General features: G+C 43.0%; 2 protein-coding genes across 3 annotated transcripts in view; both read right to left on the bottom strand.

The window, feature by feature from the left end:
- The window catches only part of TM9SF3 (transmembrane 9 superfamily member 3), a 71,274-nt gene extending 67,885 nt beyond the window's left edge, over window positions 1-3,389 (bottom strand). The window contains exon 1 of the mRNA XM_032135523.2: window positions 3,207-3,389. Within this exon, the coding sequence (XP_031991414.1) occupies window positions 3,207-3,305 (99 nt within the window). The 5' untranslated portion in view covers window positions 3,306-3,389. The remainder of the gene's footprint in view (window positions 1-3,206) is intronic.
- An 8,312-nt stretch (window positions 3,390-11,701) lies between these two features.
- The window catches only part of PIK3AP1 (phosphoinositide-3-kinase adaptor protein 1), a 133,541-nt gene continuing 126,910 nt past the window's right edge, over window positions 11,702-18,332 (bottom strand). For both annotated transcript variants that reach the window (XM_032135508.2, XM_032135518.2), the window contains one exon: window positions 11,702-12,093. In XM_032135508.2, the coding sequence (XP_031991399.1) occupies window positions 12,036-12,093 (58 nt within the window). In that variant the 3' untranslated portion in view covers window positions 11,702-12,035. The remainder of the gene's footprint in view (window positions 12,094-18,332) is intronic.

Here is an 18,332-nt window from a genome sequence, read left to right as displayed (position 1 = left end):
CTCAATACCTAGTGCTTTACTGTCTTATTTTTAGGATAAAGGGGAATAGAGCATATGGCAGCTCACAGTGTAGAAGACTATCCACTCAGAATGCCTAAGTTTAAATCCCACCTCTACTACCAGATGTGTGTTATCTGCAGGTGACCTCACCTCTCTAGATTCACTTTCCTCATCTACAAAATGGGCATATTACTCACCTCATAGGTTATTAATAGATGAGTTAGTATGTGTAAAATACTTAGAACAGTGCATAGCCAGCAGGGCATGGTGGCTCACACCTGTAATCCCAGCACTTTGGGAGGCCGAGGCAGGCGGATCACCTGAGCTCAGGAGTTCAAGACCAGCCTGGCCAACATGGTGAAACCTTGTCTCTACTAAAAACACAAAAATTAGCCAGGCATGGTGGCGAGCACCTGTAATCTCAGCTACTAGGGAGGCTGAGGCAGGAGAATTGCTTGAAACCAGGAGGCGGAGATTGCCGTGAGTGGACACTGTGCCACTGCACTCCAGCCTGGGTGACAAGAGCAAAACTATGCCTCAAAAAAAAAAACAACACAGTGCATAGCCCATTTTACTACAAAAGACATGCTAGGTATTATCTGGAAATAATCTTCACGGGCAATTAATCTAAAAGGCCAGCTTTAGCTTCTAAAAGTTATTGTTTGATAATTCAATTCTACATGTATTTACTAAACACCTACTCAGCAACCTCCCCACACCAATGTCTCCTCTTCCTTTAGTATTATTCTCTCTTTACTACCTACTTCTGCTTTTTTGATAGAAAAAAAATAAATAAAACTCACTTGACCACAGCCTTTTCAGTACTATTATCTGGCTAAGAGGAATGCCTAGTTTTTGAGAAATATTTTCAAGAAATTTAGAAAAAGCAAAAGATTTTGGCTAATAGTGAAAAATAATATAAATGACATTTGAATTTTATGCTTATTTTTAAATGCTATTCTCCCTATAACTGGTTTTTTGTTTGGTTTGTTTTGCTTTTTACAATACATATTTGGCCAAGCGTGGTGGCTCATGCCTGTAATCCCAGCACTTTGGGGGGCCAAGGCAGGCAGATCACTTGAGGCCAGTCGTTTGAGTTCAAGACCAGCCGGGCCAACATGGCTAAACCCCCTTTCTACTAAAAATACAAAAATTAGCTAGGTGTGGTGGCACACGCCTGTAATCCCAGCTACTTGGTTGAGGCACGAGAATCGCTTGAGCCCGCGAGGCTGAGGTTGCAGTGAAGTGAGATAGCACCACTGCACTCCAGCCTGGGCAACAGAGTGGGACTGTGTCTCAAAAATAAATAAATAAATAATAGGTATTTAATAATGGGTAACCAAGTAAGAGCAGTTCAATGTAGACATGAAGTAATATGGATTCTAAATTTTTTGTCTAGCAACCATCTCATATATACCATATTCTCTTTAGTGGCAGTCAACAAAAACCTTTTATCAAATATCTTATATACAATTACTAGAATAAAAAATTGAAATAGTCCTAGCAATAAAACTGCACTGAAATTACACTTTTAATTTGTAAATTATTCTAAAGCCTTTATATACATCCAATTTGTAAAATTTTGTTTCCCTATTTACAGCAGTGTAAGTCACAAGATTACAAGACTAAAAAGTAGAATACTGTACACTTTTGAGCTTATATGCCTGTATCACGGAACTACACATTCAGAGTTCTGAGTTTCATATGGTAACTTTTCCTAAGTGTTTTTTAATTGGAAATATATTAGTAATAACATCATTAAACAAAAGGATGGATGCCCACTGAAAATTTAAAAATAATCAAAGACCCAAATCTATACATGGTCCCTGTATACTATGTGAAACAATAGCAGTTCTTAAACTTTGAGACAGCTTATCTGATAAAAGAAAACAAAAGGAAATCGTTTTAAGCTGTTTAACCCCCCAACAAAATTATCTTAGGTGAAACACCACAAGTACAGCACAAAAACATGTCACCAATTCAAGATCTGTGTCTCTAAAGAAATACATACCTACACAGCTAAGAAGTTTCTGGCTGTGAACGAAGGTAGAACAGTCAAAAGTTTAGAGCTTTTATTAGCTAAAATAAGAGCCCAGCTAGCCAACGGTCCAGCAAAAAGTTTCGTTGATTACAAATAAAATCGGCTCCATTAAATAGATAAGGACGACTGCTTCATTTCCTCACTTACCAGAAATGACATAAGACTCCCTCAGATATTTCTTATTTAGTACAAACACAATCTCTCATGGAAACTCCTATTATTAATGGTAAAGGTATAAAAAAGTTACTCAAGCAAACTCTCAATTTACCTGACCTTCCTGCCTTGCTCAAGTCTGCCACTCTGAAAACCAGAGTTACAGCCCTAAGTGAAAGCCACTTGAAGATCGTTCACATGCATGCTTTGATGTGAGAATACCAATTAAGTAAACTGCCAATCACCTTTAGGCCAAATGCAAAAGGGACTGTTTCTGGCCCTGACCTGAAGACTGGGAAACATCAAGACCCTTTACTGTCAGAAGCTGCCTTAGAGACTATCGGGATGGGGGTCTCACTTAGGAACTGGAAGGTGAGGAGAAAGTTACAAGAAAGGCCTAGGAATTGAACGCGTCTAGGTTGGGTGCACTTACAAGTAAGTGTAAACTGCTCTTCAATTCAAGTTTATTAATGCTGCCCCACCCCAGGGTTTTAATCCGGTCTGGGCAGAAGCGGGCGAAAAAAGCCAAAGAGGACCATAAAGTGTAGGATATTTCCTGGTTAGTGGCTGCCGGGTAATCACAATGCATCCATCTTCCTCCGCGTCGCAGCCCTCAGTAGCCAGAAGGCAGTCTCCTTCCCTGGGGGGCAAAAGCCCCGAGCCCAGCCTGCCCGTTGCCCCGCTCCCGCGGTGGATAAACCCCAACCCTTCCCAGGCTCCTTCCTAGCCCCAGAGTCCCAGGACCCCCGAGACCCTGGGGTGCGGCGCCACTGAGGCCCAGGCCGGGGGAAGGAGGCCCTGGCACTCGGGAGCGGAGCCCTGTCCCGGGAGCGCACGGAAATGCCTCCACCACGCTCCCAAGGTTCCTGCTCTGCCAGGCCCAACCGGAAGGAGTCCTCGGGCCGCAGCAGGGCTCCACCAGGCCGCCGGGCCCTCCAGGCTGCGTGGGGCCTGCCTCAGTGGGCAACTGGGGAGCTAGCCCGGGGCGGCCGCGCCGGCCGGGGCGCCTCACCGTGTGTTCGTGCTCGTCCGCCCGGGCCCGGGGCAGCAGCAGCAGCAGCAACAGCGCGGCGGCCGCCGCCACGCCAGGAGCGCCAGGCAGCGGCCTCATCCTCCGCGCCCCACCGGTCCGGAGCCGGCCCACCGACTCCTCCTCCGCCGCCGCCGCCTCCGCCGCGGCCGATTCGCATCCACGGGACGCGGACAGACGCACGGGGCTCGGGCCCAGCCGCTGCCTCCTCTGCCGCCGCCGCCGCCGCCGCCGCCGTCGCCGTCACCGCCCGCTCCTGAGCCTCCCCCGCCCCCCGCGCCTCCTCAGCCTCTTCCTCTGACTCAGCCACGTCATCCGGCCACCCCGGCACGCGCCGGAAGTGCCTCGCGACGCGCGGCCGCCACCGCCACCGGGCCGAGGGAGGGCCGGACAACCGCCGCCTGCGGGCCGGCTGCCCCTCAGCTCCTGGGAGCCGCGGCGCTACCAGCCTGGCGAGCACTCGGGCGGGCGCCGAGCAGGCTGGGCACCGGCACAGTGGCCTGGCCTGGACCGCAAGGCCGAAGCCGCCTCCGGGCCGCGTCGCGGTGTTTAGGGTTGTGTAACCTTGGCCAAAATGCTTAAGCGTTTTCCCTGGCTGCCAAATGGGGCCGATCGTCTGACCTCCTGCCTCCGAACTTGAGGGATCAGATCAAATAACCCTTTCCTGGCGCTCGTCTGCCGCTGTGAATGAATCACGGGCTCCTGTAATCACCGTTAGGAGATATTGTTAAACTCGTACAGGGTTGGATGTTTTAAAGTTACTGCATACTTACTGGACCCCTATTATTCAATCAAGAAATGCTAAGTTAGCTTGCCATTCTTGTTCATTTATGTGTTTACTTAACTATTTCTGGGTCTCCTCTTCCCAGTCATAAATACCTCTTGGAGCGTAAGCTCCTCAGAGCAGTGATCCTGTTTCCATATTTCCTGTACCTAGAACAGTGCCAGATCCGTAGTAGAGACTCAAACAAAAAATCTTTAAAAAAAATATACGAATGTGGCACCACCATTTACACAGGCCTCTAAGCCAAAAATCAGGAAATTGTCAGATTGTCTCTTCTTCTCAGCCATCAGCAGTCAACAAGTTCTAGCATTTGGTCTCTTAAAAGTGGTTCAAGAGTTTATTTTTCCTCTCCTTCCTCTGCCAGTACCAACCAATCTTCCATATCACTATGTATTGCAAGAGTCTCACAAGAGGATATCCATCACTAACTGATCTTCCTCCCCTGTTGGTCATCCCCAAGAGGTGCCAGAGTGATCTTTCTAAAAAGAAACCAGATGATATCGCTCACTCTCTTGCTTAAAACACTTCTTGAATGTTAGGTAAATAAATCATGGAGTCACCACGATTTTCATCTGCCAGGCACTATTCTGAATGATATTGGCTCATTAAATTCTCACAGAAACGCTATGCCGCAGATACGGTGAAAATGTTCCTGTTACAGATGAGGTAACTGAAGCACAGAGAGCTTGAGTGGCTTGCTGAAACACCAGACCCACTCAGTCTGGCTCCATAATAGGTCTTTTTGCTGGTAATGATTTACCAATTATACAGCCACTTTAAAAAAATGAAATAGGTAAGTACTGGCATGGAATGATAACCAAGAGGTTCTGTTAAATTTTTAAGTTGAAGAAAATAAGAGTTTAATGTCATTTTATATGGCAATATGTTAGTCTACCCATAGAAAACAATCTGAAAGATTATGACAAACCATTATCAGTGGTTAACTCTGTACTTTGTACATGCCTATAAATGTTTGGTTATTTTTTACAGTGAGCATGTACTAACTATGTAATAAGAAAAAAAGCTCCCTGCTAAAGTCCAAATTTTTGCCTATTTTATCCCTAATTTATTTCCCTAACTTTACCTTCCACCAATCTCTATGTTCTGCATTCACCCGTATATATTTTTACACCTCTGTGCCTTTGCTCTTTATACTCCCTTTATCTGGAATGCTCTGCTTCACTTTGTGCCTTAGATATTATACTTTCAGACCTAGCTGATGATCACCTCCTCAGTGAAACCTTGCATGATCCCTTGGGAAATGGAGCATTCTTTCTTTGGGATTTCAATAGCATTTGGCGTGTTGTGTTGTAATTATCTATTCACATTTCCTCTTCTATACTGCATTCCCACCTTTTTGATTGCAGGGACTATGATTTGTCTTTATATCTGTCCCAGCTGCTGAGATAGTGCTTGTCACATCATAGGTATTCAACTCTTTGCTGAATGAATGAAGACATTAACAAGTGAAAAGTCAAATAGCATAGCAGGATTTGAAGAATGCTTTCTAGATAGTGTAAGAAACATCACAAGGCAGTACATGATTAATTGCTGAATGAATCATACACCAGTAATTGCTGTAGAAATCAGAGGAGGCATCTTATACATCTTTGTATATCCTCCCGAGCACCTAGCAGGGTGACTTGCTCATAGTGAAAGCTCAGTCAATTCTGTGAATGAATAATCACTGCTCTTGAATGAAGTGATGATGTGCAATTGAAGAACAAGCCGTGTAAGTGCTACATTAAGATGGATGTGTAGTTTCTTAAGTATCCATCACCACCCTCCACAGATTTGAGGTAGTATGCATGTGGCGGGTGTTTTGGGGAGGACTGGGTTGGCAAATGCTTGGAGGTAGGGAGGACACAAGAAAAAGTATATTCATTTAGGGAGGATAGATCAAAACCAGGAAACTACACGCACAACAAAGAACAGGCATGACAGTGTACTTTTAAAAAGGAACACAAAAGGTGGCCAACTGTGCAAATGGTCGACAGGCAGTAAAAGCAATGGGCAATGAGAGAAGTGGAAAGAAACCCTATTTCAGAGGAGTATTTGGGAAAGTTTAGTGGATGGAAGAGCATGTAGAGCCATTAATTCAACGATTATTTGTCAAGCATCTACTATGTACCAGGAACTCTGGTAGGTACTAGGGGAATTATGCTGATAAATGGCATTAGGTGATACAAGTCTGACAACAGTAGGTGTGGAAAGAAGGAAAGGGAGATAAAGTAACTGATTAGAGTGAAAGAAGTGTGGCTTCAAAGATCCTAGGTGCCTGATGACCTCAACAGGACAAAACAAGGCTCAGGTCACCATCAAAATTAGGGTCGTTTCACTAAACTGGGGAGTGAAAAACATTAACATACCTTATTTCACCACTTATTTCATCTGGGTGAATGATCTCATTCCCTGACACCAAAAAGGATGGCAGCGGTGGGGAGGAAATGCCAGTGAAAGGAGATCCCCACCTCCCCCAGTGGCTATACAGCCTCTTTCTATGGTAGCTCTAATAAGACTCCATTTTGGTTAAAGAGCTTATGACCAGCAAGCAAGCAATCCAGAAAACCAAAATGTCAGTCTTTTATTTTCATTCTGGGTAAACATGATCATCAAAACTATTAGGTATGGGGGCTAGGCACAGTGGCTCACCCCTGTAATCCCAGTACGTTGGGAGGCCAAGGCAGGCAGACTGCTTGAGCTCAGGAGTTCAAGACCAACCTGGGCAACAGAGTGACACCTCTGTCTCTTCAAAAAATACAAATATATATATATATTTGGGCATGGTGGCACATGCCTGTGGTCCCAGCTCCTCAGGAGGTTGAGGTAGGAAGATGGCTTGAAACCAGGAGGTGGAGGTTGCAGTGAGCTGATTGTGCCACTGCACTCCAGCCTGGGTGACAGAGCCAGACCCTGTCTCAAAAAAAAAAAAAAAAAAAAGTATTAGGGTATGGATTGACCACATATCTTTTGATTTCTATCATCAGCTACTTTTTCTTTGAAATTCTATTTCTTCCTTCTACTTTGTTATGTTTGTCTTGCCAGTTATGTACTTCAGCAGGGTGGGCGACAGTTCATCTATTGCTATTTGCCATTTTCCACCTCCACCGTTTCTGTTCTGGCTGTCATGTTCTAGACACAGATCTTCATGATTGCTCTGAGTTCTTTCTTTAGGAAGCCATTACTGAGAACATTTAGTTCTTGGACTGAAGAGCAACTAAGGCCATTAGTTTCTTTGTGTAGTTCCTCTTTCACTGTCTCTCAGTTTTTTAACTGATATAACAGTGAGACACAGCAAGAACAGCAGGTGCCACACAATAAAAAGAGCCTTGCCAATTAAGTTGTGATGCCACTAAGGCTGTCTCCCTGCTTCTTCCGACAAAGCAATTCCACACCCTCTTTCTGAGACTTAGACTTAACAGAGTTGAAGAGACCTAGACTGTTAGCAAAGACACAACTCTTCACTTCATAGGTGATGAAACATAGAACAAGGTAGTCAAGTTATGTGAAGTCGTCAAGTAAGTAGCACGCCAAAATAAAAGACCAGGTTTCCTGGCTTCCAAAACAATCTCTTCCCTATACCATGCTAACTCTTACTGCAGAGATAGCAAAGACATTTTATCCTAAATGGACTTTGGCGACTATCCTAAATATTAAATTTGAACTCAATTGAACATGGACACAAACAATGGTCACCAAGTCCCAGAACGGATTGTGTGAGCCCTTTGAGGCGTTCATCCAGCGTTGTTTCAGAGAATTCTCTATTTCAATCTATTCCTATATGTTAGTTATTGAAAAACAATAGACAACCGCAAAAACAAGTTGACCTTTTTGTGTTCCTTGAGCCTGGTCACAAAGGGCCCTCGTGACTGGACCTCATGCCAAACAACTCGTTACAAAAAGAGCTAGGGTTCCAGACTGCGCCAAAGCTTCATGAGACCTCTCCTTGTCTGCATGGACGAGTGGCCGACTCTGGAGCCCAGGCTGTTGCTTCCTAGTCTGGTGGTGAATTCTCCATACTCTGGTGAGTGTAAATACATATATATATATCTTTTCCCTTCTCCCTTCCTGTTGCAATTTGCTTATTTTATCATTTGCTTATTGTATCATTTGCTTATATCTGCATTGCCATTTGGGATAAAGCTTGTTTACCCTTAAAGGTATTGTGTGTGTGTCTTCTCCCCGCGTGCATTTCCCACACAGAACACCTAAGAACCTATTTTTTATGATTTTTATGAGAAATGAATTCCAAGTTGTGCCTCAGAATTCAGAATACATCTTTCAACCTCCTACTCATCCCCTCACCACCCTGGTGAACACAGTATCTGGCCAGCAGGAATGAATTAAGAAGACTATTTTATGATCTTAATAACTTGCTTGGAAATGAACAGAGCACAATTTATCAAACCAAAGCAAATATTTATACAGGCAGATCCCTTAAAATTGAGGATTAATGTTTAGGAAGAATTTTTTAGAATTTTCCAAATTAACCACTTGTCTTTCTCAGAAATAAATCTGTTACTAATGCTTCCTCCACCAACCAGCTGCAAAACCACACACTATTCTTTGAAGGAGGAACACAGAACACCAACTTACTTCCTGGGGCATTTGGGAGAGGGATCTAAAACTCCTAGTGATATGGGAATGATTAGAACCTTTTTTTTTGTAACAACAAAGCTAAAAGGGGGTGTGTAACTTAGCTTCACTTGTAAACATATTCGTAGAAGTCATCTATATTTTACCACTTTGTGTAACTAAGGCAGAGCATTAGAGATTATTCACATCATTAAATATGTCCAGTTAAATTATTAGATTACAACACCAACCTCTTGTTCATAGTCTCTCAGTCTTCAGCTGGGCACGGTGGCTCACGCCTGTAATGCCAGCACTTTGGGATGCTGAGACGGGCGGATCACTTGAGGTCAGGAGTTTGAGACCAACCTGGCCAACATGCTGAAACCCCGTCTCTACTGAAAATACAAAAATTAGCTAGGCGTGATGGCAGGTGCCTATAATCCCAGCTACTCAGGAGGCTGAGGCGGGAGAATCACTGGAACCCGAGAGGTAGAAATTGCAGTAAGCCAAGATGGCACCACTGCACTCCAGCCTGGGTGACAAGAGCAAAACTCTGTCTCAAAAAAAAAAAAAAAAAGTCTCTCAGTCTTCATACTTTGTTGCTTAGTTGGATTATCTGCTCCTAAGTTTTAATATAAGATGAAATAAAAGTGGTGGCCTAGGAATTGGAGGCCAATTTACCTTAGGGGCAAAGGCAATGGTGGTGAATATACCCAATAGCTTCACTTTCTATGGAGCCAGCTTGTAAAATCTTGGGCAAGGATGGTGGCAGCAGAGCTGTCTGCCTAAGCATCATGTAGAAAACTTTTTAATGGTTTCTTTGGACCCTAGCTTGCAGTGTCATTTCTGATCCTCATTGTATTGGAAATCCATGGTTTTGTTACATAATGTATTCCTAAAAATGTGTACACATGTGTTGAGTATGTGGAAGTTGAATATATTTATCTTATAAATGAGCAGTTCTGTTTCTGGAAAATGAAAATTTTCACCTCATCACTACAGACATTCTTTGATAACACAGTCCCAGTGTTTAATACAAATTCTTTCATTTTCTTCTTTTACATATAACCAACCATTTTGGATATTAAAGGAACAACCAGTGAGGGCTTAAGATCTGCCGCTTTTGACTTGGCACTCCTGATCAGTTCCATCCGGGTCTCAAGTGTATCACATTCATGAGACACAGGCTTCTCATCAGCAATTTCAATTTTATGTTTTCTACTTATTTTTATATAAGAATACAATGCAACAAAATATTCATATATTGCACTAACAGTGATGTGCATACAAAGATGCTAACAACATTGGCTGGTAATAGGCTTTACCATGTTACGATCTAAATGCTTGTTCATCAGAGAATGTACAAAATTCTAAATTTGGCATCCAAAAGGGGGCTTACAGTTATTGAATATTTTTCCCAGCCCTATTTTTAATCAAATTCAAGTTTGCCTATGATGAAGACTGTCTATAAGTAACAGGGCAAGCATACCAACTCAAAATTCTTCTTCTTCTTATCTCATGTGCCCCTATTTCTCCCAAATAAGTGACAAGGAGAGTAAAAGGATCACTGAGGGAACATCTGAAGAATGCTACTAAGTGCCAGGCCCTGTTCAAGGTAATTAATTACTACAAACACTCTCGTGATGGACATGGCCAATAGTGTATTTTATGTCAAAAAACAAAAACAAAACCCAAGATTCCAGAAGCTGTTAAGAGTCCTTGTTTCAGTACTCTTTAGTATGAGTCCTTATTTGCAGGACTGAGGAATGAAATTGAGAAAGAACCTTTAATCACTAGAAAAAGACCCAATAAAACTGTACTTAAAGGGATCATTAATGTGGATTTTTTTACATTCATGTGGGATAGAGAATAATCCCATGGGAAACAAACACATTTCAAATATTTTTGAAAGGAATAGTTCTGATTCTAATTTTACTGTATGTTTAGGCATCATTAAGGACCTCTGATTTAAAGGTAGATTTATGTGCCAGGGACTCCAAATTCATGACATATTTTAAGCCTCCATATTCCATGCAAAAATGGACTTACTGAGCATGGTGGTAATAATAAGAATGTAAAAAATAGATAACTGCAGTCGTACTTTGGTATCCATGAGGGATTGGTTCCAGGATCCCCCAATATCAAAATCCACAAATGCTCAAGTCCCATATATAAAATGGCATAGTATTTGCATATAATCTATGCACATCCTCCTGTATGCTTTAAATCATTTCTAGATTTCTTATAATATCTAATATAATGCCTACACATCACTTCATTTACATGAATTCAACATAGTTCTTGGCATGCAGCAAATTCAAGTTTTGCTTTTTGAAACTTTGTAGATTTTTTTTCAAGTATTTTTGATCCAAGGTTGGTTGAATTCACGGACACAGAACCCATGGATTTGAAAGGCTGACTGTATTTCTATTTTAGGTTTGTTTTTCCTCCTCAGAACCCTCAACGAAGAAAAAGTCAAAGGCCCTCCTCTCTCTCTTTATGACCAGAAATAAAACCTATAAAGGAAATAGAGCACTAAGTGGGGTCCCTGGAATCCCCAGCTTCTGGTTTCCAACCACTTCTAGATGTTCTCTGGAAACATAACTGCGTTGAAACCATACTGAAGTATAAATTCCCAAATTGAAAAGAAAACAAACTTGGTAGTCTCATGCCTGGGAGATATGGAAGATGGAAAATTCTGGAAGACCAATAGGCACTGATGAATTTCTACATCTGGGCATTTCTTCAGGGAGAGAGGGCCTGGCTATTTGGAGATGGAAAATGTGGTGACCTAGAATGAGCAGGCCCAGTCTAGACTAACCTCTTTATTTAACCAACTGAATAGTCTTGGTTCCAGACTTCTGTGGAATCTCAGATTTGCCTTCTGTATAAGAGGAGTTTGTACTAATCCCTCTCTAGTCTTTTTCAGTTTGTTGTGTGTGACCAGCCCTAGCACTTAAATACCCTGCTGAATATACAGAAAAGTAGAAGAATTATTTTAAAATTAGGTCACTTATCTTCTTACTTGAATACTACAAGTCTTACACTATAACCTCTTCTAGAAATGAGGCTGAACTAGCAAATACATAAAGACTAATATAAGTGCATTTCAGTAAAATCACTGGCGAAGTACATTTATGATCATTCTTTTTAGGCTTCTGATATGGCAAATTAGAGGTAAGTATTTCGATTAAGTCTTTATCCTTTTGGCAAACAAGTATATGGTTCGATATACTTGGTGATGGTGAATAAAGCCCTTAGTTTTTCACTTCTTCGTGCCTTAATAAAATCTTCGAGGCAAGCCCAAACCAGCAGGGCTGCAGCATTATCAGCAATGAGAATGGATCTTAAGGTCAACAGTCATGCTGTAAAACTCAACATGAAGACATCATTAACAGGCTGAAGACTGTGAGTCTTAAAGTCCTGAAGTAGGCAGGTTTTAGGAGGTGGAATCAGCGTCCTCTGGGTGGAACAGGTGGAGGAGGATGGAAGATCTCCCTGGTCGGAGGCCTGAAATGAAAGATAAGGCAACTCTATTTAAAAACTAGTTTGATTAAATAGTTCTTTGGAACGCACAATTTGTTGCAAACTTGGTATACTATGAAAAGGACACAATCCTCAATGAGACAGGACACACATATGAATGTATGAGTGACGCGCATGCTAGCTGTGGCTTGCAATCCTGGCGGCACATTAGAAACACCAGTGGAGCTTTTAAAATACCAATTCCAAGGATCCATCCCAGACCCATTGCATTCTAAGCTCTAGAGGATAGGACTCAAGCCGCAAAGCTTTTGAATAGTTTCCCTCCCCAAACAGCTGTCCTCACCAACCCTTTCATCATCTGATGTTTTGCCATCCTGGGGCCTTGCTGACCCTGGAGAGACTGCCCCTCCCAGGATAAGCTAATTCCTAGAAACAGCAAACAAGCTACCTGCCTTCCAGTGCTAAATACACCTTTCGTATGCAAACCAACCAGTCCATATGCATGCCCCAACCACCTCCTCTATGGGGCTTTCACACTCCACTTTATGGGGCCACCATCCACTTGCCCTTATCACCCTAGGGCCAGGTACCAGACAACTAGAGTCAGCCCTTATGCCTCAGAGCCAATGAAATTATTCAAACTAGCCAATTCTACATCTTACCCAGGCTCACCTGTTTTGTCCCATGGAAACAACAATAAAAGCTCTTGTCCACATTTTCCCCTGCTCCTCTGCCTCCTCACTGGCCCTGATGCTTCCCCATGTAGCCCCCTATGGGTTGATGTACCCCTGTTTTGGGATCTGTGAGGATAACAAACTATCTTTTCAATGGCAGTTGTCTCCTAAGCTGTTGACTTTGCCATACCTAAATAATAATAAAACCTAGGTTTTAAAACACCAGCAATTCTAATAGCCACTTGGGAGACACACTGTAGTAGGGAGATCTGTTGAGAGAGGAATTGGAATTTCCGAAGCCTGCTTCTCATGACTGCTTCCTCATGGGATAACTGTTATCCCAACTGTTATCCCAACTCTGCATCTGCCTTCCTACAAACTTCCCTCCATGTTATTCTGTATGGTTTTTGAACAGTCTTAAATGACATGAGTCTATTTACAGACAGGTTCAAGGATTACAGATGGCATTTCCACATGTATACTGTAAAACCAATATTTAATTCCCTTGGAAGCAAGTCAGTAAGTCAAGAAAAAGAGCTTTGTTAGGTGCAATAATTGAACTGTGCCACCCTGGAGTTGCATACTTGAGGATTGATTGAATCAATGAGTAAATATGTACTAAACGTCTCTTGAATGCAAGGTTTGTGTAGGTCAAGGAAATGACAACTGAGTTGGGAAAAGAGGGGCTGCCTCAGGAGCAAGAGAGGGAGGCAGGAGCAGAAAATAAGAATCACAGACAACCTTGGGAGGTCCCGCCTTAGTCCCAGGATTAGATGGCTTTGTATGGTTCTCACTGAGTGACTGAGCTTTATACCATGAAAACAAAAGGATGGCCTCCTTCTATCTCTTCAGCCTGCCCTGTGAGTTTGGGGTTACAGGAGAAAGCCAAAGGGCATGATACCACTTTTACCTGAGCAAATTTAGCCTGCCCACCTCTCTGCCACCTTTCTTTCACTCTTTCTTTCTTTCAACAAACACTCATTTACTTTATATCCACTCCTGGGTATGGGATTTAACAGCAAGTAAAGTGGTCATGGATTAGGCCCTCAAGATGATGCAAGTGTGTGGATGAGACGGACAATAGGCAAAAATCAGTAAACTCTACGGAGCATTTTGATAGGGGAGGTTCAGAACCTATAGGAACATATAGCATAGACATTTATGCATACATCTCTGTGTGTGCAAGTTCAACGCCTCTGCAAAACAGAGGTACTGATCCCTACGTTGGAGTACCATGTGAGGCTTGGAGATGACAGTGGGAAAGTAGGTAGCAGTTTCTGGCTTGGAGTAGACACACAACAAGTAAAGCTAATGATATGATAATGATGCTTAAAGATCTATTCTGAAATCTGTTCCGCAGGTATGCCCCATGAGCCTTACATTTTATCTTCTACCACAAAGACAACCATGATTTCCTCCCAGCCCCTCTCCCTCTTTCTGCTGCCACACTCTGCAGTTGGGGTGGTCCTATGGGCCTACCCTCTCTAGGTTTCATTCTGAGGAATAACTCCAGCTAAAGATTGGAAGCTACATCTCAAGGAAACTTATTTATAATTTTAGACCTATAATTATAGTGGAGTTTTTTTGTTTTGTTTTTTGTTTTTTTTGAGACATGGTCTCACTCTGTCATCTAGGCTGGAGTGCAATGGCACAATCACAGCTTACTACAGCCTCAACCTCCCAGGCTCAAGCAATCCACCCACCTCAGCCTCTCGAGTACCTGAGACTATAGGCACACACCATCACACCTGGCTAATTTTTGTATTTTTTTTTTGTAGAGATGGGGTTTTGCCAAGTCTGGTCTCAAACTCCTGAGCTCAAGGAATCCCTCCCTCCCTGCCTAGGCTGGAGTGCAATGGCGCAATCACAGCTTACTACAGCCTCAACCTGCCAGGCTCAAGCAATCTGCCCACCTCAGCCTCTCGAGTACCTGAGACTACAGGTACACACCACCATACCTGGCTAATTTTTGTATTTTATTTATTTATTTATTTATTTATTTATTTATTTTTGTAGAGATGGGGTTTTGCCAGGCTGGTCTCAAACTCGTGAGCTCAAGGAATCCCTCCCTCCCTGCCTTGGCCTCCCAAAGTGCTGGGATTACAGGCATGAGCCACTGTCCCTGGCCAGGAGTGTGAAGTTTCTTTCACTCATCTATAACCCCCCTGCATGTGGTGGTAGATGACTTGATGGCTACTTTTTTAAGAGCTCCAGAAGTCCAACCCAAACAGTACCAATCTATCCTTCCATTCATTCACTTAACACAGTGAATATATTTTAAGTTCCTAGTATGTGCCAGTTACTCGGCCAGGCACTAGGGATAGGAGAAAAAAAATTAAAAATCAAAAATAGTGTCTCACAGGTTCGCCATTCATTGAGGAGACACATCTACACAAGGGTTGCAACATGGAGTGTATTATTAGAGTATAGAATATAATAGAAGTGCTTGGGAAACCAAAAGAAGATTCACTCTGCATGGGAACATTAGGGAGGGCTTCACAGAGGAGGTGATGTTTGAACTGAGTCCTAAAGGATGTATAGGAATTTTCTAAGCAGAGAGTAGAAGGGAGTAGGAAGACAGCATTCCAGGCAAAAGGAACAGATTGGGCAAAGAAACAGTACAGAGTAGCAGAGCTCACTGGGAATGCTGAAGTGGTAGATCATCAGATCATCGGTGAATACAGGAGAGGGGTAGGACTTGAGCTAGGCAGAGCCAAAGAATGCTGAAATACACAGAATTAAACGTGAAGGCTTTTATGCCAGGCAATGGCATCATCAGCTATTCCTGTTCTAGAAAGGGCACTCTGGCTGCAATGTGGAGGAGGGAGTGACTGCAGGAAGGGAGGTAAGTGTGAGCCTTCAAGAATGAACTTAGGCACTAGCAGATGGAAAGGAGGGCGGATCTGACAGCTGAAAGAGCAGCAGAATGGACAGAGACTGAAGACACACTGGATATGAGAGCTGTGAGGGGGGCAGGGATCGAGGATGACTCCCAGGTTTGGGGATTGAGGAAGGGAGAGAATGGTCCCACTATCTCAGGCTGGGAACTCATGAGAAGAAGGCAGTTTGGGGTAGAGAATGGTAGGTGGGCTGATGAGTTCAGTTTTGCACAGGCTATGTTTGAGATATTGGTGGGGTCCCTGAGTGAAGATCCCCAGTCAACTGCAGGAAAGAGAAGGCTGAGATGGAGACTTGGGGTCTTTGTGTGCTGGTGGCAATTCAAGCTCTGGGATAGGATGTAGAGTGAGCAGAGGCAAGGACCAGAACCGGGATGGAGTGGGATGGAGGCTGTACCACCAGTGCTGTTTGGTTTGGGCCAGGGGTTAGCAGGGAGGTTAGAACACGGGCAGAGATGAGATGCTGATTCCCAGATCTGACAGTGGAGTCTAGGACACCAAGGTCAGCCTTCAATCCTGTCTGTAAGCAGGTCAAACATTGAAGTCATTCTGGAGAGAGTCCCATTTTATTATCTGCTCAAATATCCCCGTATTTTATTGTGAAAATTGCATACTCACATACCAACCCATTTTATCAATTACAAACTGCTTTGTAAACATTGTTTCTTTAGCAAAAAATGTTTTCCTCCTTTTCTCTCCCCATCTCTATCACAACATTTTCATTATCCGCCCGCCTCGGCCTCCCAAAGTGCTGGGATTACAAGCGTGAGCCACCGCGCCCGGCCACATTCTTCCTAGTTTCTATCCTTTAATTTTTGGAACCTGTTTCCCTGGTTGTTTTCTCTTTCTCTTCTGTTAACAAAGTCCCACCGAAACCTTGTAGCTAAAGTTTTAAACTTGACAACTCTTTTATCTTGGTACAGTTAGACAACTGCCTCCAAAGTCCTCACCTTCAGGAATAAAAGGCCTTGGATCTTGAACCTCCTCCCCTAATACTTAGACTTTCTTGGAGAGGTATAAAACAATGCCTATGAGATGAAGTCTGGCAGGTTTGCCACACAGAGCAAGTCTCAGCCCAATCTCAAGCCCCAGTTTCTACATCTACAAAATGGGATAACACTAAATACCTACTTCTTAGGATTGTGGAGAGAATTACACAGGATAATGCATTTAGTATGTTTAACAGAATACCTGCCACATAGTAAGTCTCAATAAATAACAGCATTTGTCACCATCACTGCTCTTGGTAAGGCCTCCAATCACCAACTATGTAATAATTTTCAAGCAACAGAGCACAATGCAAATTCAGGGGATGGGACTAGATTACTGCTAGGCTTCCTTCTAGGACTAATATTCTAATCCATGCCTTCCAGTCTACGCCAGGGAAGCATGCCCGGTGGGTGTGGCGCAGCTTGGGCCCGGGCGATGTTTGAGTAGCAAGTGCCAACACACAAATGTTGCTGGGAGCACATGAGAAAGTGATAAACAGCAAAGAGAGAAGTGGAAAGATCCTTAGCACAGAGCCAGCCTCTCTTTCCAGAAAACCAGAAGAAAGGCCTCCTTGTTGCACTTTCTCAACAAATTCCACTGATGAGCTTCATCTACAAGTTTCAAAATGCAAAAAACAAAACAAAACAAAACCCTGGTTGAAGAAAAGCTTCCTCCTTCCTTATGCCCCATCAACACATGAACATTTTATTTTAAACATCAAAGAATTAACTCCTAAGACAAGCCTTGGCTTTTATTCCCAGGGGCTCCTTTCTGCATCTGTGGACACACAGCTAGCTGTGACCACTTTTTCCGTTACTCCACAAGACCGAACCATAAAAGGCTTCCTACCAGAGGCCCAAGTATCATATAAACAAAAGCATACATCAAAATCTAGTAAATGAGTCAAATTCTTTAGTCTAATGCTCATCTCCAAATCTCTAGATATTAACTCCTCTCCTGTATAAAAAAAAATCACTTATATTGCTGAGTTCTTGCTATAGGCCAAGAACTCAATGCTTATGATTCTGCAGAAAGTTCTGTTATTATCCCCATTTTATAGACAAGGAAATTGAAGCTGGGCATGGTGGCTCATGTCTGTAATCCCAGCACTTTGGGAGGCTGAGGCAAGCAGATTACCTGAGGTCAGGAGTTTGAGGCCAGCAGCCTGGTCAACATGGCGAAACCCTGTCTCTACTAAAAATACAAAAATTAGCCAGGCGTGGTGGCAGGTACCTGTAATCCCAGCTACTCGGGAGGCTGAGGCAGGAGAACCACTTGAACCCAGGAGGCGGAGGTTGCAGTGAGCCGAGATCACACCACTGCACTCCAGCCTGGGTAACAGAGCAAGAATCTATCTCAAAAAAAAAGAAAAAAAATGGAAATTGAAATACATGAAAGTTAAATAGTTCTTGCAAATTTGCAAACAGCTGCTGGAGACTTGACCCCAGGTAGGGGGGCTCTAGAGTCAGGCTTCCCACCACCATACGATGTGGCCTGTCGCCTGCATTTTCATTTCCAATTCCTTCATATTTTCTGTTCCCCAAAAGGCACTGTCCCTACAGTCCAGCCAAGGGAATTAGTTATTGGAGAGTTGAATTCTAGCCAAACTGATAAAAACTATTTTAAAAGTTGACATTTTTCAATATATTTCATTTATGAAACATTGTATTTGCTATTTAAAGTATTTGCAACTAAATAATGC

Source organism: Hylobates moloch, unplaced genomic scaffold, assembly GCF_009828535.3.
Source record: "Hylobates moloch isolate HMO894 unplaced genomic scaffold, HMol_V3 SCAFFOLD_3, whole genome shotgun sequence".
Lineage (NCBI taxonomy): Eukaryota > Metazoa > Chordata > Mammalia > Primates > Hylobatidae > Hylobates > Hylobates moloch.
This window is presented reverse-complemented; position numbering and strand designations above follow the sequence as displayed.